This window comes from Mus caroli, chromosome 5 (assembly GCF_900094665.2).
Source record: "Mus caroli chromosome 5, CAROLI_EIJ_v1.1, whole genome shotgun sequence".
NCBI lineage: Eukaryota > Metazoa > Chordata > Mammalia > Rodentia > Muridae > Mus > Mus caroli.
The window spans coordinates 39,767,840-39,791,209 of record NC_034574.1 but is presented as its reverse complement, the minus strand read 5'-3'; the positions used below and the strand labels follow the sequence as shown (position 1 = coordinate 39,791,209).

General features: G+C 44.1%; 1 protein-coding gene across 1 annotated transcript; it reads left to right on the top strand.

Annotated features, from left to right (window-relative positions):
• The first annotated feature begins 2,486 nt into the window (after positions 1-2,486).
• Positions 2,487-18,245, top strand: Qdpr (quinoid dihydropteridine reductase). Its single transcript, XM_021161951.2, has 7 exons — positions 2,487-2,699; positions 4,980-5,072; positions 7,917-8,013; positions 8,904-9,044; positions 12,885-12,993; positions 14,376-14,459; positions 17,610-18,245. Exons 1-7 carry the CDS (start codon positions 2,604-2,606, stop codon positions 17,713-17,715), a joined length of 726 nt encoding a protein of 241 aa, XP_021017610.1. The 5' UTR covers positions 2,487-2,603; the 3' UTR covers positions 17,716-18,245.
• Positions 18,246-23,370: the final 5,125 nt, after the last annotated feature.

Genomic DNA, 23,370 nt, shown 5'->3' with positions numbered 1-23,370 from the left:
TTCTTTCTTTCTTTCTTTCTTTCTTTCTTTCTTCCTTCCTTCCTTCCTTTCTCTCTCTCTCTCTTTCTCTCTCTCTCTCTTTCTTTCTTTCTTTCTTTCTTTCTTTCTTTCTTTCATCTATCTATCTATCTATCTATCTATCTATCTATCTATCTATCTAGATCTTTGTGTATGTATGTATCTATATCTGTGTATGTACATATATCTATCATCTATGTATATCTGTGCATGTATATATCTATATCTATCATCTATCTTTCATCTATTTATATCTCTCTGTATCTATCTATCTATCTATCTATCTATCTATCTATCTATCTATCTATGTATCTGTGTGTATGTATGTACCTATATCTATCTCATTGGTGACTTTATACATGCATATAATGTTACTTTGATCATATTCTTCACCCCTTTCCCTTTCTTATTCCCTTCCCACTTCCTCTGGATCCCTTATTTCCAGCAAGCCCCTCTGTCTCTTTCTATAATCTGTAGACCCCAGGAATGAAAAATTTCTATTCTCTGTTTTATACTTAGGCTTTTAGAATTGTGACCTTCACTGTCTTGCTGAATGTAGGTGTCCTGTGAGACTGGCAAAAGCCATTCTGTGAAAACCTTGGGGAGCAAAGCTAGGTAAAAGTGGCACAGTAAACTCTCCAGTGTTGTCACTTATCCCTGGAGGGGCTTCTCAAGTTTCATTGTTGGTCAGTGGGAACCTTGGGATTCTCTCATGGAGACTTGTGAGCATGTTATAGGAGTGACACGATTCCCACTGGTGAGGGGACTCGCTACGGTGGCTTCTCCATAGGGAAATAAAGAACAGCATTCTGAAGCCTGTTGGGGTGCTCTACCAGGTACAAAGGGCTTTGGCGTGGGATTTAGCATCTCTGATGCTCCAGCAACCTTGTGGGCCATTGTTTTCCTTATGGGCAAAGCAATGCAGATGCTGGGCTGGAATGTAGGTCTTCGAAGTATGGCAGTTCAACGTTCCCACAGTGTTCTGGAAGTAGAAAATGTTTATCTGCCAATAAATGAGACAGTACACACAAGAGCTCTGGAAGACTGCCCGGCACATTAATTCATGGCAAATAATGTTAGCTGGCATTCTTATTTTAACACTCGGAATGAGAGGATAGGATATACTTAATACCTCGGAGTCATAGATCTGAATTAAATGATGAACTTATATTAAATTTCAATGTTTTGAGGTTTTCAGAAGAATTCTGGGGGGTGGGGTGTGTCACACCTGAGTTCTAGCAAACTCATGCCATGCTGACTGAAGTGGTGGTCAAGAGCAACTCTTAATTATCAAAGACCAGGTTCAGGGTTGCTCTCCTTAGGCAGGTGTCTGAGACTCCCATGCTAGTTTTTACAGCCAGCTCTAGGATTGTTGTGTACAGGAAAGTGAACTCGCGCACACACACATTGTGTGAAGCAGTGCCTGACCTGTGGAGGGCACTGTACCTTTCTCTCTCCTCAGACTTCTCAACAATTCTACCTTGGATAGCACAGGTCCTGACAGTGGAAATTTGTGCCCCTACCAGATCAAAAGCTGTTGTGCTATATACTAATACTATTTTAAATATAGTAGTAGCTCCCCATCATATTCTTTGTTTTAAAGGCACTAATTCAAGAAATGGAAAGGTTTAAACTTCAGAGCACTACACATTCTGTATTACTGTTTTGGCAGATTTTCACTTTTAAATGTGACCCCTCTTACACAGTTGTCCTCCTTTTGATCAAATGGAACAGACTTCTAAGATGCTCAGGGAATTTTAATAACCAGTATTGATTAGGCTAATAGCTGTGCACTACTCGATGTACCTTTTATACTCTTTTCTCCAACTCTAGGCACAGCCTATTATTCACATTTTATTTGCTAGGAAACGGACGCACAGCACAAAACAATTGAAGTCGCTTAGGCCATGCAGCTATTATACAATGGGGTCAAAGTTCATGTCTTACTTGGGAGTTAAAATATTGTGGTCTGTTTGTATCTGTAATTACTTTCACTAATTTGAGCCCAGCAGCTTCTGCTCTAATAAACCCTTGCTTCTGGCTGCGTGGTGGCGCTCCAGAAAACTCCCTGCCTGAGGGCGGAACCTAGCATCTGTCCGCGCCCTAGGTAGGGTTCACTGCACTGCAAAGAGCGTGCTGCGCGCCTACTGGGCTACAAGAGGAGGCGGGGCAGGTGGGCAGGGCACAGCTTAGAGCACGCGCCTAGGTTGTTACACTCCTATTGGCTCCAGGGAGGTGAAGGCGGGGCAGATGGGCGGGGCGCAGTAGAGAGCGTGTGTCTCGCGGCTTAGTTTCTAAAGGTCCACAGGAGAAAGGCGTGGTTTACTGTATCTTAGTTTTAGGGCGTGGAAAGTAGGCGGGGCAAGTCGAGATCACGCGCTCCGGCTTTCGCGCTCCTATTGGCCGAAGCAGGAGGCGTGGCTCTGCAATGTCTCCGTCTCCACCTCGAGGCGGAGCTTTGGGGGCGGAGCACAGGCAGGGCGGGTGTTCTAGGCAACCTTCCTGAGTTCTTCTCAGGGAAGCTGTGAGCCTCGAAGTGCGTTTGGGCTCGGCGTTCAGTACCGCGGGAGTCTGTCAGGAGCAGGATGGCGGCTTCAGGCGAGGCGCGCCGGGTGCTGGTGTACGGCGGCAGGGGCGCTCTGGGCTCGCGCTGCGTACAGGCCTTCCGGGCCCGCAACTGGGTAACACTGCGTGACGGCCGCTGCAAGCGGCAGGCTCTCGGAGTAGCGGGGAGATCGGGGACTGCCGGCCATGTGCACGCGTGACTAGGCTGCACGCGCACGCACCGGTCTGCTCTGGGTCACAGGTGCCTGGCCTTTGCCCTGCAAAGAGCGTGGGGTGTAGGTGCTCCCTAGGCCTCCTCCAGGCCCGGAAGGTCCAGCGTGACTCGGGAGGGAAGTGGAGCGGTGTGGGCGAACTGGGAGGGGAAAAGCAGAATGAAGACTCTGGAATTGGGCTGCCCTAAGTTACTAGCCTAGTGACCTTGAATTGATTTCCCTAATTCCCGCTAGCCTCAGTTCCCTTGTAAATTAAAATAGCATTAACGATCCTGTTTATTCTTGGGCCAATCGTGATGAGTAAATGAGATAGTAGGTAAACGCCGTTTAAGTGCTAGCTGTTACCGACACTGCAGTCTGTGTTGCAGGCAATATTATTAGCCTTGTTGGAACGCGTAGTCGAAGGCTCAGCCCCGCAGCTGCTGACGTCTTTGCTTAGTAAAGGATATTTCACCTACTTTGTCAGGTGTCCCCTCAGATGGTGGCAAGTGAGTGCAGAGAGCTGATCATGGCCCTAGCCTCTTAGCAGGGATCAGAATGGCTCAGCACTGGACACTTCTAGAGTAAGCCCTGGAGTTTGGGGCACCTTCCTGAGAGTTTAGTTAGCAGAAGCGGCACAGCCTGAGCAAAGGATCTCCTGGGACTACAAAGAGGAACACAGGATTTTGTTCTGGCTTAAGTATGGTACAAGAATAATACCACGACCTATTTAGATCCTTGGGAGACTGGATGTCTTCTACAATCTTCGAAGACTGGTGTACTGGAGAGTGGAGACAGGCAGCACTGAAGGTGCGGGGTGTGTCTGCCCCCACCGGGCTCTGTACTCCTACATAGCAGCTCTCGTGGATTCTAACTTCATTGATCCTCTTGAGCTGGTTGGGTTGTATTGTCACATTGACAATCCAGAGTCACCCTGAGAGAGGGACCCTCAGCTGATGAATTGCACAGGCCGATTTGCCCGTGGCTGTCCGTGTCTGTGAGAGCTTGTCTTGGTGGATGGTTGATATGGGAGGCCTTAGGTGACACTATGGCTAGGAAGGAGCTGAACAGGAGCCAGGGAGCCAGCCAGTAAGCATTGTTCCTCCTTGGCCCCTGTATTGAGTCTGATATGCTAATTTAATTGATTTGCCTGGATTCTGTTCCCTCTCCTCCCTGGCACCCAAGGGAGGGCTGGTTGGAGCTGACTTTGTATTATTCCCCATGGTTTGTGGTATACAAGTAATGAGTGCTGAGTAAGGCTGTAATTGCTCTTAAAGGTAGATACTGACACCTGGGTCTTCAGTCTGAAGGACCTGGAGGTTTCTGGGGTAAAACTCTGCCATGGAGTATTGAGCATCCACATCATTTTACTTTTACTGACCCTGTTAATCAGTCACCCACTTTGTATGGTGGAAAAGATTGCCACGCTAATACCTCAGTCGGATGGCCGCACTGAAGGCTCATTTGCCTCTGCTGGAGGGCAGGGGTCTTTCATAGGCCAGCCATCATCTCTATGAACCCAAGCGGTGTGAATTGGGAAGGGTTTTACATTTTGAAATGGCTTTATAACATGAGAAGAGTAACAATATGTGACACATAGTTTCTATTTCAGCATCTGTCATTCTCAGGGTGGCCCATCCCTGCCCCTCCAACTCCATATTGTTTGTAGCTGTCTCCCATGGGCGCAGGTTTAAGTTTTGGTGGCAGAGATCAGGTGTCTCTAGACCTTCAGAGTCCAGCAGGGAAGGGGAAGGAAGGTGTTCAGAGCACCCTGGGCTGCAGTCAGTGGTCCCTGAAGGATGTCTGGGAGGTCAGTTGTTATTACCTTTCTCTAGTGGGTTTTTGTTTACATGGTAAATATCCAAAGATCTGAAATGTTTCTAAATCTTGCGCTTTTAAAGGGCTATATGATACCCCAGATGGGAAGTTTCATACCATGAATGAAGTCTGTTGCATGGTCAAGATTATTAACGTACTATGTAAAATTATACAGATTATATTAAACATGTGAATTTTGTGTTTAGACTTTAGTCCCATCTCCAAGATAAGTATATGCAAACATTTCATAGTACCAAATTGCAAACTGGAAACATTTCTGGTCCTGTGTCGTTCAGTTTAAGTCTCTTTGCTCCCATTTCTGGGGGTTGCTCTTTAGAGAAGTCACAAGCCACCACTTCTTGACCGAAGCTGTTTTCCTTGCCCCAGTGGGTAGCCAGCATCGATGTGGTGGAGAACGAAGAGGCCAGCGCCAGCGTGGTTGTTAAGATGACGGATTCATTCACAGAACAGGCTGACCAGGTAATTCTAATATCCCTCGCTGTGACGGGAGAGGCCCAGGGAAGGTTCCGCCGGCTGTGTTCTTTGTCTGCCAATTCTAAAGTCCTCTGGGGGATCACTTAGAAAACCTGAACAACAAAAAGTAAACTCTAGGCTCTATTTCTGACTGGCTGATTTTGGCAAATGTCCTCGTCTTTCCTGTGTGTGTCCTGTGATTTTTTTTTTTTTTTGCATGTCTTATGTTCTATATTTGATAGTTAGCTTTTTAAAAAAAATTTACCCTTTAGTTTAAATACTTTATCTCACCTAAACACTTTGGTGATGTATAAAATTTTATTTTGTTGGCTAACTGTGGCTTACTTAGATTTTTCCTTATTGTAGGCTTCAGGTTTTCTTATTTAAATTAATTTGTTTTTACTATTTAATGAGAATAGTGTGGTTAAGTATCTTTTGAAAAGTGAAGTTAAGCTAGTTCAAAGCATAAATACTGACAGAACTTAGTATTTTCAGTTGTGAAATTGTGGACAAATTATAAAACAGGGAAAACAATAAAACTCTAGAGACATGTAAATAAATGGTGATGTCACCCTTCTTCCCAAGATACCACTCCTCCTCAGAAGGGATGATATTGCCCATTTCATGGATAGCTTAATATGAGTATCTCAGAGTTCTTAAGCAGTCCTGCATCTGGAGCAGGCCTCTGACCCACTGCCTGGAGGACTCAGGCCTGTGTTCCCACCCTCATTCCCAAGGAATCCCCAGCTCCTTCTCTGCATTAGTAATGTTTTCAGGATGGGGAGGCAAGTGGGGTCACTCGGTTTCAGCCAGTGACAGTCTGAAAAGCTAGTTGGTGCTACAGCTAGGGCAGCAGTTTCCTGACCCAAACTTAGTTTGTAAGTCGGTCTGCTTTGTTGTGCTTTCTCCGGTGGTCTCAGCACTGGCTGAGGTTTCATGTTCCTTGACTGTTTTAAATCCCAAATGTGGGAAAGATCTTTGCATAAAGTCACACAGGTAGGAGAGTGGCATAGCTAATGTTTGAGCCTGGGCAGTGGGCTTTACAGTTGTGCTCTTCTGTAGTGAGCTATACTGCCTCAAAACAAACTAACGTCGTGTGAATAAAGTAATAAAAGGAAAAACTCATGTGAAGAGCAATGCCTGGTCTTGGAAAGGCATAGCTCTTCTAGGTGAGGGTTCTGTTTTTAGAGTCTCCTCAGTTCTTGTTAAGTATAAGTTCTGATATCAGTGTGGACTGATCTATTTATTATCATTATTGTTATTGCTATTATCAGAGAGGAGGAAGAAGGGGAGGTGAGTGAATGAATGAGAACGTTATTGTGGATGCTCATGCCATAATGGTTGTATGGAGACCTGAGGGTGACTTTTGGAAGCAGTTCTTGCCTTACACCACTGGATCTAGGGGTCTAAGTCAGCTAACAGGTCTGTGCAGGAAGCAGTTTTATTTGCTGAGACATCTTGCTAGCCACCGTATAGGTTTTTGAATGTCAAAGTTTCCCCACCTAAGACTTGACTACATGGAATGTATCAGTAGGGCAAAATGCCTTATGATAAATCTATAGATCTTCTTCCTTCCTTTCCATTGTGAATTTCTGAGTCAACTATATGATACTTGGTTTTTAATTTTGAGGTACCAGAAGAGGAAATTCTAATTTTAGCATATGTGAAATTGGTCTCTTGGTCAAGAAATTCAGCTAGGGACAAGAGTTCTAGAAGTGAGAAGTGAATTGAATCTCTAGGAGATTCTTGGGCAGAGAGCAAAATATAAGAGGCTGGGATTTGGCCTTATCTTATTGTAAGAATGAAGAAAGGTTAAAAGCGTTGATGAGCGTCTTGACGAGTAGGCAGGATGGCATGGATGCTGGGCCCATGCATATGTGGAGAGTGAAGAGTGAATACAGCCTCTTTCAGTCAGGGTCCAGGTTCTGAGCAGAGAGACTTGGCTTCTGAAAGAAGGGAGGAGCCCATAGGATGGATCAGGGCCATAGGAGGAAGATCAACAAACAATATACCTGGCTAAGTAAAAGGCACAGGGTTCTAGAATCTGTCTAAAAGGAAAGCATTAGGTGGGGTATGCAGGAAAAGCTTGTCTTTCATTGGCTGAGCATTACTTTTACAGAGACAATAGCCTTCAGAGAAGAAGTAATGGTTCCATGGAGAGGCCACTGGAGAGATGTTGGGTCTTAGTGTGAGTTTTCAAAAAAAAAAATGGAGCATTCTGAATACCTCAGAGGCATTACCTCAGACATTCCAGCAAATAAGAGCCACAGTGGCCAGCCAACATAGCCTGTGTGCCAGGTTTCCCTTTTAATAAATGATAGTGAGAGTGTGTGGTATATGCTCAGGGCTTGAAGATTTTAAACATAGAGACCATTGAAATGAACTCTGTGTACTCCGCACATACTTACATTTTGCAGTTGATTTTTTTTCTCCTCTTTTGGTTTTTAGTGATATTTCTTTGTTAAAGTGTTTTTTTGTTTGAGGTGGGGGAGGGTGAGTGAAATGAACCTTCTCGGATCATGAGTTTGTGACTCCTGAAGAAAATATGGAAAGGCAATATCAAAACTTCACCTGTTTGTCACAAGGCCCTAGTGATGTTCTTAAAACCCCTTTCCCTCCCTTTCTTTATTATTTGGCTTCAGGGAGTGCTTATGTCCCTGCCCTATAGAATGTTCATGTAGAGGTGCTACTTTATGGAAGCCATATTGAGAGGTGGTTGACTTTACTATCTAAAACGTATAGAACTTCTCCCATCTAATATTCCAGGCCAATTGCTCGGCTGGTAAACTAGCTTATAAAGAAGCAAACTCACCTTCCAGTTTGTACATCTTTTTGCCTCTTTTGTTTAAGGTCACTGCTGATGTTGGAAAGCTCCTAGGTGACCAGAAGGTGGACGCAATTCTCTGTGTGGCTGGAGGATGGGCCGGGGGCAATGCCAAATCCAAGTGTGAGTCCTTCTCTGAGTTAATCATTGCTCTGCTCTTTATCTAGCTGACAGAGCTCTGGTATACATGAAGCGGCAGGCCAGCTGCTTTTCTGTTTGTCTCTCGGGATCCTTGCCACAGCTCCGTCTCTTTCTTTGGTTTGTGGTGAAAGCAGTGGATGATTTGTAGAGACTGACTGCTCATAGGTCTATAGGCTGGGAAGTCCAGAGTCACAGGCGGGTGTCTAGTGGGTATTTTCTTCCAGCATCATGCTGTGGTGAAAGGAGGGAGGTCAAGAGAGCATGAGAGCTAGGGTGGGGGAGGCTGACAGTGTGACAGTGTCACCACCTGTTCCTTCCCAGTCTCTCTGGCAGGGCCAGAAGGCCAACACAGCTATGAAGTGGTCACTGTTTCAGTGCTCTTTTACAGACTCTTAAAGGCTCTCATGAAAGTTTTATCCATGAAAATGTAACTCTGTAAAGACCCTTTTTATGGCTGTGGGGTAGTAGTAACATGGAATTTTATCATTGGTAAAAGCCAGAATAGGGATAGGTATTCCTATTATTAATCTAAGCGTTTTTATAAAGTAAAACCATTTTTGGTTTTAAAGCCATGGTTTTAAAAGCCATGACAGTCTGGTGAGTCTGTTGACCCCAGACTTATTTGCTAAAGTCTATTGGCTAAAACTTTGGCAGTTAGCAGGCGAGGAAGCTGAGCCTTGGGAGACGGTATGGCCTGTGTTTGAATCTGCAACTCTCACCATTGAGCCCTGTGCTGTTTTTATTAAACGCTGTGATAGACCAGCAGGCTCTGGAGGGTCCCTGTAGTGCAGGCAGTGTGAGTTGAGCTTGCTTTCTGGGTTCTTCTTTGGAAATGATGAGCTCATATATTTTTTTTTTGTCCTATTCCTCAGCACTTTTTAAAAACTGTGACATGATGTGGAAGCAGAGTATGTGGACATCCACTATCTCTAGCCACTTGGCCACAAAGCACCTGAAGGAAGGAGGCCTCTTGACCCTGGCTGGGGCCAAAGCTGCCTTGGATGGGACTCCTGGTAAGCCTTCATTTTCCATGTGTGCAGTGTGAATAATTCTCCTGCTGCAGAGATGGATACATCCTGGGTTGAGGAGGTGCAAATCCCTTTGTGCCACAAGAACTTTCCCATTGGGTGGATCTACTGCCTTTTATGCCGAATCCTCTTATGAGTGAGGAGCACTCTTAATCTTGTCCCAGGGAAATAATCTTGGCAGATGGATTCTTGACCCTGATTCCTGGTCAAATTTTTGCCAGTTTCTTTAATTGCAAACTGTATTATCTAACTTAAGAGCAACCACAAAGTTGCTGACATATAGACATATAGTGCCTACCACATGTTAGAGCTTACTATATTCATATGAAATATCAAGTATTATTATACATACTTTCCACTTCACACATGTATTTATTGAATCTTTATTACCTTTTCAATTCCTTGGTTAGGAAAACAAAATTTAGAGAATTAAATGAATTGTCCATAATTATTTAATTAATATGTAGTGAATATACTTTGGAGAAAACCCCTGATTGTTTCTAGTATGTGCCACCACAAAGACCCTTTCTTTTGCATTTCTTATTCCCTGTATATGTTTGTTGGGGCTGCCATGCCTTGGCTTGATCAAACAACAAACACATGCTTCCTAACAGTTCTAGAGATGAGATATCCAAGACCAGGATGTTGGTAGGTTGGTTCTGAGGCCTTACTCCTCACTCATTGGCTTATAGATGGCTGCCTTCTTGCACTCTAGATAGTCATTGCCTTGTGTGTCTGTGTCCTAAGTTCTACCCCTTAGAAACACCTTGGTCATTCTAGATGAGGGTCACACCCTAACGATCCTACTTTAACTTAATTACCACTTTAAAGACCTTGTCTCTAGATACACAGTACCTTTCTGAATTTAGGATTAGGACAGCACCCATTTGGGGGATGGGTGCATTTTGTACATTCATTTAGGGCCAAGGCTAGAGGAATTTAAGTAGGTGACAGATTGGTGGAAAGCAGTCTTTTTTTTTTTTTTTTTTTTAAATTCTTTCCTCATTGTGGATTTTTTTTTAAATTTTATTTATTTTATGAGGTTGTAAGCCACCATGTGGTTGCTGGGATTTGAACTCAGGACCTTTGGAGAGCAGTCAGTGCTCTTAACCGCTGAGCCATCTCTCCAGCTGGAAAGCAGTCTTATCTGTATTGCTTGGGTTTAAAATGTATTCCTTTGAAAATCTAAGTAGTAGAGATCTTGGGGCCCCTTCTCAATTTTAAATGAAACTCTTTGAACCCTGAGTCTCTTGCTCATTAGTAATTTCTTGCTGTTCATTGCATTTCGCAGGGCACAAGAGCTAACAGGTCCGTGGCTATTGCTAATTAAAGCTGTGTAAATGTTAGGTGTCTTTCTGCTTGAGAGCTGCTTTTTATTAAACGGAACATAGGGCAGCGGCACTAGAAAGTAAACAGAGAAATGAGTAATAGGTTGACATTTCAAAAACAAAACCTTGGGACTGAAAGACTAATTTTTCTAAAAGACAAAGCAGTTTCCCATTTCCATTGGTTTATAAGTGCAGATAGTTCGACGTGATGGTTCCTCTGAATGACCCTTCTGCTCTGCAGCCATCCTGTGCTGTGTTTGGAAGCCACTTTTAAGGGACCATATGATCACATTATAATTTGGAAGAAAGTGTTCATTGTAGTTGTCCGTACTTTTAAAAAGTCTTTTGCAAAGGACCTAACCCAGACAACCTCGTCGAATCTGTGTAGTCCTGTTGAATTATTCTTGGGTTGCTTGGTGCTCATTTCTTTCCTTTCAGAGCTTCCCAGCTGTTACAGCGTTGGGAGTGGAGAGGTAGAGCGCTCCCTGTGCTTTGCTGAGTTTGTTGTATTTTTAAACCATTGGCTCCCTGCCCTCTGATAAGACAGAGAAAGGAGGATGGTGAAATCCCTCTCTAAGTAACTTCTTGAGACCTTGACCTTCTTTGGCAATCTGATGTTGCTGAAGCTGATCACTGATTGGTTCCTGGACTGGACTGCGAATCCCACCTCCCTGGACTTGGGATGCCTCTTGAGCTATTACACTTGCAGACCGTCTGTGACAGAGCATCTCTGACTTCACTTAGAGCCTCAGTGAGCTGTTGTGGGAGAGGAAGCTGAAGGAGGCCTGTGTACTTGTGTCAAGATGGGCTCAAATGGGACACCCTGAACATGTGCAGCTTTTTATGCACATTGCACATTGGTCCATTTATTTTTGAAGTATAAGATTTTTGGAATTCTATGTGTAATGTTCTTTTGTTTATCAGAGAGAGGTACCTGGAAGATATGAAAGTGACTGTCTCTTGATTACAGTTGAGATAAACCTGAGTGATTTTAGGTGGCTTTTCTGAGACTTCCTGGCTGGGAAGTGAGGAGTGAGCTGGCAGATGGCAGATTGATCTGGTTCATATATTGACTGTTGGCAGGGTGTTGAGGGCCTGCCACAGCAGCAGGGAGCAGGGAACCTGTGCTGCTAAATTACTTTCTAAGCAAATACCCTGGATGAGTCAAGGGGAGAAATGGGGGAAAAAGAGAGAATAGAGAAGATTCTGTCCCTGGAAATGTTGTATGGAGGAGCTGATGTGTCCAAGGGATGAGTAGAACTTAGGGAGAAAGTGGATGGCAATGTCTTATTTTTATTAGTGTAATTTTATTAGCTCGTTTTCACCAGCATATATAGGAAATTTCACATGGGGCTGAAAGACATACACTTAATAGGGAGGTTGGCGCCTGCTCAAGTGCCTGATCCCTACAGCACTCCCCAGGTACAGTTAGTCATAGACTTCAGGCATCCAGAAGCATTCTATATGTGATCTTATGTGCAGCCAACCACACTCTTTCTAGACACACATTTTTATATTAAAAGCATTTTTTATGTTTTGGAGCAGAGTGCATCCTCCGTATCTTGGGATGGACTTGAACTCATACTCCAATTGCTGGGATGGGAGGTCTGTGCCACCATGACTATCATGTTCGTATAAATAAAAATGTATTGAGGGCTGGGGAGATGGGCTCTGTGGGAAAAGGCATTTTCCACCAAGCCTGATGACCTGAATTTGATCCTTAGGACTCTCATGGTAGAAGGAAAAAAACAACGTCTACAAGCTGTCCTCTGATTTCCATACATGTGCTATGATGTGTGTACATGTGCATAGTCACATACACACACAGACACACACACACAATAAATAAATAAATAAATAAATAAATAAATAAATAAAGTAGTTTAAAAAATACATTGAATGCCTTTTTCTGAAGTTGGGCATGGTAGCTCATGACAGTAATTCATAGGCAGAGGTAGGATAGCTGCAAGTTTGAGGCCAAGTGTATTCTACATAGCTGGTTCTTGTCTAGCCAGAACAACATAATGAGAACCTGTCTTTAAAAAAAAAAAAACGGGCGTGGTGGCTCACGCCTTTAATCCCAGCATTTAGGAGGCAGAGGCAGGTGAATTTCTGAGTTCGAGGCCAGCCTGGTCTACAAAGTGAGTTCCAGGACAACCAGGGCTATATAGAGAAACCCTGTCTCAAAAAACCAAAAAACAAACAAACAAACAAACAAACAAAACAAAAAACTCCTAGGATTCTTTGTACTCCTCCGTGTCACCTGAAGAAGGGGAATAGCTTGTGGCACTGTGCCCTTTAAAAACCTGCATTTTTGCAAACTGGCCAGAGGCCTAGCTGTCCCATCACTTTGCTCTGTTTGCTGTTATTCTGGCAGGGCTAGTGGAGGTACCATGCTAAAGGACACAGCTGTGGCTAGAGTTCTAAGGGGACAGAGAGGTTGAGGAGCTATAGCATCTGACATTGATGTAACCAGCTGTTTTCTCCTCTTTCCCAGGGATGATCGGCTATGGCATGGCCAAGGGAGCCGTCCATCAGCTCTGCCAGAGCCTTGCAGGGAAGAACAGTGGCATGCCCCCCGGGGCTGCTGCCATTGCTGTGCTCCCGTAAGTGCATGGAACGGGAGTCCCATTGCTTACATCTTGTCCACCTCTGAGTGCTGACGGTTTGAGAGGCTCTTTCTATCAGGGCTTTGAGTGTGTGACACTGAAGACCCTTAAGCTCCTGTCTGTATTCTTGCTACTGTACAAAACACCCTAGATTGGGTATTTTATAAGCCACAGCATTGTACATCACAGTTGTATAGGCTGGAAAGTCCAAGGACAGGGTGCCAGCAGGGTTGGTGTCTGGTGAGAGCCTGTTCCTAGATGATACCTCTCTACTGTCATATGGTAGGAGGTCAAAGGGGCTCTCTCAGGCCCTTCTTTCAGTGCCCCATCCATCGATGGGGCCACACCCTGACCTAATTATCTCTTAAAGGCCCTACTCTTGTTACCCTACAGGCTCGGTTTCAACCTAAGACTCTGACCTGGGAGGCACATTCAGCCAGTAGCAGTATCTCAGACATTCATCTGTTTTGAGGACGGATCTATCTTTTTTCATCTTTTGTGCCTTCTTTTCAAGCCCACTCTTACTTTTCAAGTATCTATCTACACACTTTATTCTTCTTTATATAGTTGTGTTTTCACATTGCTATAAGGTCAGTGTGCATGTAGAGCCAGGCATGTGCAGCAGCCTGGGGAAGTTCTGTAGGAGATTGTGGGAATGCACAGGGACATTTCTAACTGACAGGAAGCAAATCCCCAGTCAGCTGTCTGTCTCAGGTCGAGGCTGCTGCCTTGGGCATGGCATGTTGTTTCTCAGTGGAAGAATTCTAGTGCCAACTGGCTTGCCTCTTGCGTTCTGTGCTGTAAGGGCTCCCGGGGCAGCACCGGGACTGGCTAGCTTTCCAGTCCTTCACTTGTGAGGTTTCGATGGCTGAGCTGCCCTCTGGTTGTTCTGACTGATGGCCGAATGTGTTGAGCCAGTTCTGTATTTTCTTCCTGAATATCATAAATTTCCTGGAAGGCAGCCATATGGTTAAAAATGACATTTTACCATTTTGATGTTTTGAGGAATATTATTTCACATAAATCTTTAGAAGTGAATCTGCCACATTTTAGAGAGTATTGGAGGCTTTAATGAGGCACTTGCCTTTGATAAGGCTGTGTTTGACATAAAGGTAAAATGTGACTCACCCTGTTTTCTTTCTGTCTGCCCCAAGTATAAGCCACCAAGAGCCTTATTGGATTCCCCTCAGCTGTGATTTTTGTTAATGTGGACAGCTTGCTGGTCTCTGATTATCTTGTCTGATCTCTCCATGTAAATGTCACTCTCAGTGCCAGAGGCTCCCTGTGGCAGTGCTGTGTTTGTCTTTTCATGGTCAAGAACCAGACTCCTGTTATTATGAAGACGATGCACAAATGACACACTTATCTCTACATTGCAGCGTTACCCTGGATACCCCAATGAACAGGAAATCAATGCCTGAGGCAGACTTCAGCTCCTGGACACCCTTAGAGTTCCTGGTGGAGTGAGTATCACAGGAAAGGGGGTGACTAAGCAGCCCCCAGGCTCTGTTCCCTGCCCTTTGGGGACTCTCAGTGACCCTGGGTGAAGGTCTGGGGCTCTGAGGGCCTGAGGCAGCTGGTCTAGGAGAAGAGCAGTTATATGAAGGGGTTAATAGCCCTGCTATGAGTCCTGACTCTATTTCTTATCCCTGTCCTACCAAAGTATGCATATCTGTAAAGTGTCCTAGCATACAGACTGCTCGCCTGTGTAACGAGGGTCCATGATGAGAAGGAAGCAGGATTGTGTGTGTTACACACTTGGCAGTGTGTGACCCACGTGTTCTGTCAGCCCCATCTCCTCCTTATAAACTGGTAGTGTATCCAGGAGCAACTCGGAGGCAGGAAGACAGGAGGAAGTCAGTCTCATGACTCAATCGATGCTGAGCCACTGATGTATGCCTTCATTTTCAAAATCCTCGTCAACTGTTAGTGAACCTGGACACAGTTTGAAAGCTCCCTGGAGAAAGACTAGGTCTTTCTTTATGGTGTCCCTTTGATCTCAGTTCCTTAAAGCCTGCTTTAATAAGTCTAGGTTCATTGGGCACCTACCACAGTCAGGTGCTGCCTGGACATGAGATGGCTAGGTCACCGTCTGTTCCTATAGGTGACCTTCCCCATGGTGCCAATGTCATAGCTGCTTTGATGTCTGTACTCGGTGTTTGCAGTTCTGACCTACTGTTACAAGTCATTTAAATTAAATAGAGAGAACTTCTACTTATGTTTAACCGCATAGTGCTAGTTATATACTAAGCACTATTCTAAACCCTTTCTACTAGTTGTGTGTGTGTGTGTGTGTGTGCATGCATGCATTGGGAATCAGAGGTGATCAATATTGGGTGTCTTCAGCCATTTCCCATTTTTTAAAAGATGTATTTTTTTTTAAATTTCTATATGCACTGTGTCTGATTGTGGATGTGTGCCCATGAAGGCAGGTGTTGGGAGGTCCATGGGGCTGGAGTTAGGGGGGAGATGGTCCCTGGAGCTTGAATTCCAGGGGGTTCTGAGCTGCCTGATGTGCATGCTGGGAACTGCACTGGGCTCATCTACAAGAGCAGTGTGAGCTCTTACCCACTGAGTCACCTCTGCAGCCCTTCCACCTTAGTCTATGAGAGTCCCTCAGTAACTGGAAGCTCACTGTTCTGGCTCTACTGGCTGGAATAAACACCAGAGGGCTTCATATCTTCCACCTCGCCAGTATAGGGATTATAGGCATGTGCAGCTGTGCCTGCCTTTTTTTTTTTTTCTTCAATGCACTTTCCAGAGATCTAAATTAGATCCTTGTGCTTTTGTGGCAAGCATAGTGACTGAACTGAACCCTTGCCCCCTGACCCGCCCAGCCCAGACACTTCCCATTACTTTATTTAGTGCTCATAGAAGATTCTTTTTATTTAAGACTGAGTAACCTGCCCAAAGACCAGCAAAGCCAGGCTCTTACTTAGGCAGTATGGCTGCAGGCCTGGGTGGGCCTGCACACCCCACGGTGAGCCTGCAGTCATGCTTTAACACAGGCTGGAGAAGGGAAGTTGAGAAGACACCGTGATTTGGTTTGTGGTTGCTTTTCCATCTCTCCTTAAAGGCCAATGCTCCCACAATGCGTGAGTGACATATTAACCTAGAATCTAGACTCTGGACCCAGCACTGAGGCTCCTGGGCCTGAGTACCCAATCACGACATGGGGTATCAGGCACCCTTTGCTCTAGCAATCAGTTTTCCTACTTGAAACTCGCTTGGCAAGTTAGTGTGAAGTTTGTCTGAAATGCTTGTGAGCACGATACCTTCTGTACCCCCTGTGGTAAGCATGCCTTCGCTCTCATCCACTCCACACTCCTGGGAAGGCAAAGGCAAGACAGACTTCTGTGATGAAAATAGAAACCCTTAAATCCCCAAATGTCACTTTTTGTTTTTCCCAGACACCCAGCTCAGCTCTAGCATTTTGACCATGTAGAAAAAGGCAAAAGTGAAAGCTAAGAAATGGGACCATAATCTGTTGGCAGTATTTCAGGGTGTTTTTATCAGTGCTTTGGGTTTTGAGTCCATACACTTTCTTGGCTTGTACAATATCAAGAGAAGATACCCAAGTGTCTGGCCACTGAATGTCTAACCTAGTCCTCAGGGTTATACACTGGGACCACAGTGTCCCAAGAGCCAAGTACTTCCTGGTTAAGGGTTTGAGGTCCTGACACTGGATCCTCAGGTGGATGGGACTCCAGTGTAAATGCCTCACTGATAGAAATTGTCATCTGCTCCTTGCTTTTTCACACAAAACTTTGAGCCTTTTTTCCTCCCTGTTTTTTTTTTTTTTTTTAAATGTCATAGACAGGGTCTTCCTTGTGGTCCAGGTAGACTTAGTTGGCCCTCCGCAATCATCTGGTTGCTTTAAGTCCCAATACACTTTTCTGTAACAGCCTGCTTCTTTACAACTTGTTTTGAGCACCCAAGGCATGTTTGCTAAAATTGAAGGACGAGTTTGTTTGTTTTTTTTTTTAATTTGAGAAGGAACAGAGCATAAGCTGGCTTATGGCCACTTCAACCAACTTCACATCAAACCGCTGGATATGCTCAGTGCTAAATAGGTGGAGACTCCCCCCACCCCAGTTGCCATTCCCTAAAGACAGTATAGTTTTAACTGCTGTATATTACATAGCACATGTGTCATGTAAGTTACTGTCCATAGTCTGGAGGTGATTTGGGGAACATCTGAGAGAATGTGTGTGTTATATGCAGATAGCATGTCCTTTTATTTAAAGGGTCAGACTGACCTCCTGGGATGTCAGAGTCCTCAGCAGTCTGGAAAACTTGTAGGGACGCCTGTCTGGTGCATATATCTGTCTCTTACAGTTAATCGTCTAAAATTGTCTCGTTAGTTAAAATCATACTACTGTGTTGTGAAGCATTTTGACCATGTAGAAAAAGGCAAAATTGAAAGCTAAGATTACATTAATTCTGAGTCAGGTACTGAGCTCTTTGGGGACCTGTGTATATGTCTCTGATGCCTAGTGGCTTTCTCACAGTCCCTTCTAGAAACCACCCTTCACACCCAAGGCTACCAGTATGAATATTAGTATGTGCCCAAAGAATGCTTTAAAAGTATAACATATCTCTTGTTATTCTAGAACCTTCCATGACTGGATCACTGGGAACAAACGGCCAAACTCAGGAAGCCTAATCCAGGTGGTAACCACAGATGGGAAGACAGAGCTTACTCCAGCATATTTCTAAGCTGCATCTCAGTGCCTGGGAGAGCCCTCTCGAAACATCACTAACCTGTCTGTGTTGCTGAATCTGGCCCCATGTTTTCTGTATTCCTGTTTGTGGTAGGAGATAATCAGTCTTGTTTGTTTCTTACATGGCATTCCTTTGTTGTCCTGGGATGGTGAGGTATGTTTATGGGAAATGAGCAGAGGCCTGTAGGTAGCACCATCAGTGCTGAGGGCCCAGGGAGGTATACGGACAGGCCTGCATCACAGCATCCTAGACTTATTTGGAGACCCGTTTGATAGTACTTTCAGTTTTTGGCATTTGGGGCACTTTGAAATCCAACTTGTTTTTAAATTCCTTGTTGGTGCCATAGATGTAGTTTTTACAGCCTGAAAATTAACTGCCATGTACAGTCTTTGGTGATGTAAGCAAGCAAAATCCAATGGACTCTGTTGTGATATCCTTTTGTGTTCCAGCCTAGGCTAAGTGTTTGTGAAAACCATTTGTGAGTGTTTGGAGTGTTGTTCCTAATAAACACACTTCATGTCTTGTGTTGTCTTTTTCACTCAAGTCCTGACTTACACATAGGGGTCCTGGAAGAACGGGAGTATGAGGAATGAGGGTCTTTTCTCCTGCTGTAGTAAAAGAGGGTAGAGTGGATCTGAGATGAGTATATTTCACATGGCAACACAGGCTCCAGCCGGCCATGTGCACATGACTAGAGGGTGGGATGGCTCCATGAGGTCAGAAGCAGCTCTCCATGTGACTGATTCACATCCTTCTGGTTAAGGACTGGGGATGTGATCCAGTCTGGTCAGTTTACAGATGGGGAAGCTGCAGCCCAGAAAGATGACTAGCATCATCATTGCCCCTAGGACTTTCATGAGCCTAGAATCCCATCACCAGATGGTCACAAATTATAAAGACCTTTAGTTTGCTTTCTCTTTTCATGGAATGAAACATCCCTGCCATTGTAAGGCAAGGGCTTCAGCATTTAGGATACAACTCTGGTGTATAGCCATCACCTCTAGTTCCAAAGTATTTTCATTGGCAAAATCAAATTCATGGCCCTTACGAAGTTCTCAGTGCCCTACTCCCTCTGGCTCTTGGCCACCACCCATCTTCATTCCGTCTCAGCGAATTTTTCTGTTCTGGATATTTCACAAAGAGGCAGTTAGCTGATATTTTATGACCGGCTCACACATGGCATGGTCTCCAGTTGATACTTGGGCTGCTTCTTCCTGCTGCTGTGACTAACGCTGTCAACATTCATGTAGGTGTATTCGCATATTGTCAGTGCAGGCAATGGGCTGACTAGAGCAGAGAGGAAATTAGCTGGTAACTGGCACTAAAACTATGCAGAGAAGACCAGGGACTGAGTTTGCTAAAATATACAAAATAAAATTTAAAAAAAAATATATATATATAAAATAAAATTTCCAGGGAGGGGCTGGAAAGATGGCTCAGTGGTTAAGAACATTGAGGACCTGGGTTCGATTCCCAGCAACCATCTGTAACTCTAGTTCCAGGGGATCTGATGCCTTCTGTGGGTACCAGGTATACATGTGGTACACAGACATACATGCTAGCAGAACATTCATTCACATAAGAGTGAACTTAAGAAAAACTAGTCAATCTTATGCTACTGCAATAGAAATCCTAGAGGCAGGGTAACTATAAAGAAACAAGGTTTATGCTGCTAACATTTCAAGAGGTCCAAGGGCTCTATACTGGCTGGTTTTATGTGTCAACTTGACACAAGCTTAAGTTATTGAAGAGAAAAGAGCCTCCCTTGAGTAAATGCCTCCATTAGACCCAGTTGTAAGGTATTTTCTCAATTAGTGATCAGGAGTGGAAGGGCCCATCATGGTTGGTGCCATCCCTGGGCTGGTAGTCTTGGGTCTATAAGAAAGCAAACTGAACAAGCCAGTAAGTAATATCTCTCCATGGCCTCTGCATCAGCTCCTGTTTCCTGCCCTGCTTGCGTTCCAGTCCTGACTTCCTTTGGTGATGAACGGCAGTGTGGAAGTGTAAGCTGAATAAACCATTTCCTTCCCAACTTCTTGATCATGATGTTTTGTGTAGGAATAGAAACCCTGACCAAGACAAATTGGTACCTGCATAGTGGGATATTCCTAAGACAGGCTTTCATGAGCTGTGGGGTTAACCTTCAGCAGGTCAACAGTTAGGAGACACAAATCATATCCAAGTTATAGCAGACTGGGTGCTTCTATCTCTACTTCCTTCCAACCTTTATTCCACCCTAATCCCCTACAACTGCCCCAACACTAGGTAGGAGAGAAAGAAGATTAGAGGAAAAGAGGGTGTAGGCCTCTTTTAGCCAACAAAATAAACTATTTTATAATGATCAGGTGTGTTGGGTTCCTTGAGGCAAGCATAATCTTTTTTTTTTTTTTTTTTTCTTTTTGGTTTTTTGAGACAGGGTTTCTCTGTGTAGCCTTGGCTGTCCTGGAACTCACTCTGTAGTTCAGGCTGTCCTCCAACTCAGAAATCTGCCTGCCTCTGTTTCCCAAGTGCTGGGATTAAAGGCGTGCGCCACCAATTTCTATTCTAGCGGCAACAACAGCAAGGAGGACCAGCAGCCTCCTAGAACTACCCCCTGAGGCGCTCTCATTTGTGTCCTCTCCAGAGTTCCCAGAATTAAATTATATGCAGCTGGGAAAGATCACACCTCTGCTAGTGCAGGAAGCAAATCAGCCTTATATGAGTACAGACACCTTTAACTCATACTGGATGGGGACTGTGAACTTAATCCTTGCATATAATCTAGAAGTGTCTACCAGGCTTCGTTTCTGCGTTGTTCCTAGGTTGGCTCTACTGCTAAAGTTTATTGAGGAGTCGATACAATACATGGGCTTTGAATTCTGGTTTATTGAACTTTTCAGGTTCCGTCAGCCTGTCTGGAGTGTGTCCCCCCTAGGTGCTCATTTTCAGCCAGATTGTTCTCAAAATGGGTTTTGCTAGCTGGGAGGTCAGCCTGTGAGTTTCCAGAAGCCCAGCTTTTTCACAGCTTCTGGGAATGGTCAGAGCTGCATGGCATGACTGTAGAGTGCTAAGGAAGTGCCTGTTGTGGTCTGTTAAGTAAGCAATTGAGATTGAGTCTAACTCACCCACAGCAGTGGGATGGAGAACTAGGTAGTCTGAGGAAGGTGTTCTGCATTGGCATTCAGTTATTCCACTTATTTCTGTATAAGCCTGAGACTCTGCATGTTTCAGTAATAGGGTGAGGTCAAAATCATCTCCAAGGATGAAACAAATGTAGGCTAAGGGTCTGGCATACTCACGTGCTCAGAATGTTGTGCCATCCATGTGATACTGTGTATCAACAGCTCATTGTGTGTGTGTGTGTTTGTGAATGTGTGTATGTGTGTGGTGTGTGCATGCATGCACATACACATGTGTATGTGTGAGTACACATGTATGAGCTGGTATGTGAGCATGTGTGTGCACATATGGAAGCCAGAGATCAACTTCAGGTATTATTCTAACATCTAGGACCTGGGCTTCGCTCATAGGGATAGACTAGCTGGCAAGTGAGTCCAGGATCCACCTGTCTTCACCTCCCAGCCCTGAGATCACAGCTGTGCACCATTGTGTCCAGCTTTTCACGTGGTGCTGGGGGTTGAACCCAGGTCCTCTTGCTTGCTTTATTGACAGCTTCACTGGTCTTTACATTTTTATTCATGTTTTTAGGTAGCATACAAAGCAATGCATTTCATGACATTTTTGTACATGTAAGTCATTGCACCTTGCTCAATCACCCACCACTCTCCCTGGTTCCCTTCAAACAGTAGCCTTCTATCTTCATGCCATGTGCATGCATGTGTTGGGAGACCCTATTATTAAGGTAGCAGTCCACCATGTCTGGATAGCTGTATGAACTCTGCTTCCCCTTCTCTACTGGCCTTATCTGGAGGATGACCCCGCATACAGCTTCCTGCAAACGCTGCATGATTCAGCACATAAGTCCCACTCAGCCTTTCCCAAGAGTGATACTTGAGTACTCTGTTATGATCAATTAACCCTTCCCACCCATAACTCCCCAACCCCTTATCTACTCTATCCTGGAGTAGAGCTTCTCACTGAGGCTGTCTCTCTGGAGGTCCTTACATCATACTTAGAGCTGTTTGAACTCTGCTTGCCACTTCTGCTCCCTTTGCCTTTGTGAGTGAGTGGTCAGTGACCCCTGAGAAGGGAGACCCATACACATGTTTTATATATATATATACAAAATATATTTTATTTATTTATATATATATATATATATATACACACACACACATATACACACATATATATACATATAAATCAATCTATATTCTGCATATAAGAGAAAATTTACCTTAACCTCTTGTCCCCTCTTCTTAGATCCCTTCCTCCTTTGTAATACCTCTCTCCTTTGATATGACATATATATTTATGGCTATGTTTATTTCCCCATATGAAAGAAAATATTTGTTCTTTTAGTCTCTGTTTATTAATTTTCCCCTAACTTTCATTATTTCTTTGCATATACTGCTTTGAGTTTTGCTTGTTCTTGGTTACATAAAACCATGAGGTATACCATTGAGTTATTTATTTTTATTTTTAATGTAACCACAGCTATAAGTTTTCTTTATGGAGCTACCTTTGCTGTCACTCAGTTTTTTTTTTAATTAGATATTTTCTTTATTTACATTTCAAATGCTATCCGGAAAGTTTCCTATACCTTTCCCACTTCCTGCTCCCCTACCCACCCACTCCCACTTCTTGGACCTGGCATTCCCCTGTACTGGGGCATATAAAGTTTGCAAGACCTAGGGGCCTCTCTTTCCAATGATGACCGACTAGGCCATCTTCTGATACATATGCAGCTAGAGATATGAGCTCTGGGGGTACTGGTTAGTTCAGTGACTCAGTTTTATTTCCAAATAACATCTCATATGGATATATCACGTCCACTTATTAGTTGGTTGATATTTGAGTCCCTTTAGCCTTTTGTCCATTATGAAGTGTGCTGCTATGAATATTCATGTGAAAATTTATTTGTATGTTTTCATTTTTCTTGCATCATCTGAGCTAATAATTCCACTAAATGCTAGGTAAGAACCAGACACTAGGACACAGGCTGGTAATGGACGTATCCTATGTCATAAATTACTGAAATCTTAGGAACAACCCCAAAGACCCTCAGTCGGATGCTGTGAAATACCCACCACATTTATATTTCTCTAACATTTACCTGTTATAGGATCGACTTTATGGGTATTGTGCAATCTTCACAGATTCAGCAAGGGACCTTCTGTTTCTCTGTTTTGCTGAGGAGAGTAAAGAAGAGAGAATTACTGTCTCCCTCCCAACCCCCAGCACTAGAAAAGAGAGAATCTTGCCCACATCACACAGCTACATTACAGCTGGGCTTTCAGGGCACTGCACTCTTATCAGACTGCAAATAAGTAGTGCACTTAACTAGCACAACTCTGTTAATAATATACATGATGGTGTTATTAAGGATCTGTTTGAGATAATTCTTAGCGATGTAAGAAAGTCCTCATCACACATGTCATATAGGTGGTCATTCCAATCACACTAAAACATTCTGTCATCATGAAGATTTCACCATTACTGAAATCATTGCTGTCCTGTCATGGCTAGTGGGTCAGGGTGTGGCTGGCT

Bases quoted from the DNA above. Each gene is read 5' to 3' on its own strand.
- Qdpr (XM_021161951.2), top strand. From the start codon at position 2,604: ATGGCGGCTTCAGGCGAGGCGCGCCGGGTGCTGGTGTACGGCGGCAGG. The intron at 2,700-4,979 runs GTAACACTGCGT...TCCTTGCCCCAG, and splicing joins CCTTCCGGGCCCGCAACTGG to TGGGTAGCCAGCATCGATGT. The intron at 9,045-12,884 runs GTAAGCCTTCAT...CCTCTTTCCCAG, and splicing joins TGCCTTGGATGGGACTCCTG to GGATGATCGGCTATGGCATG.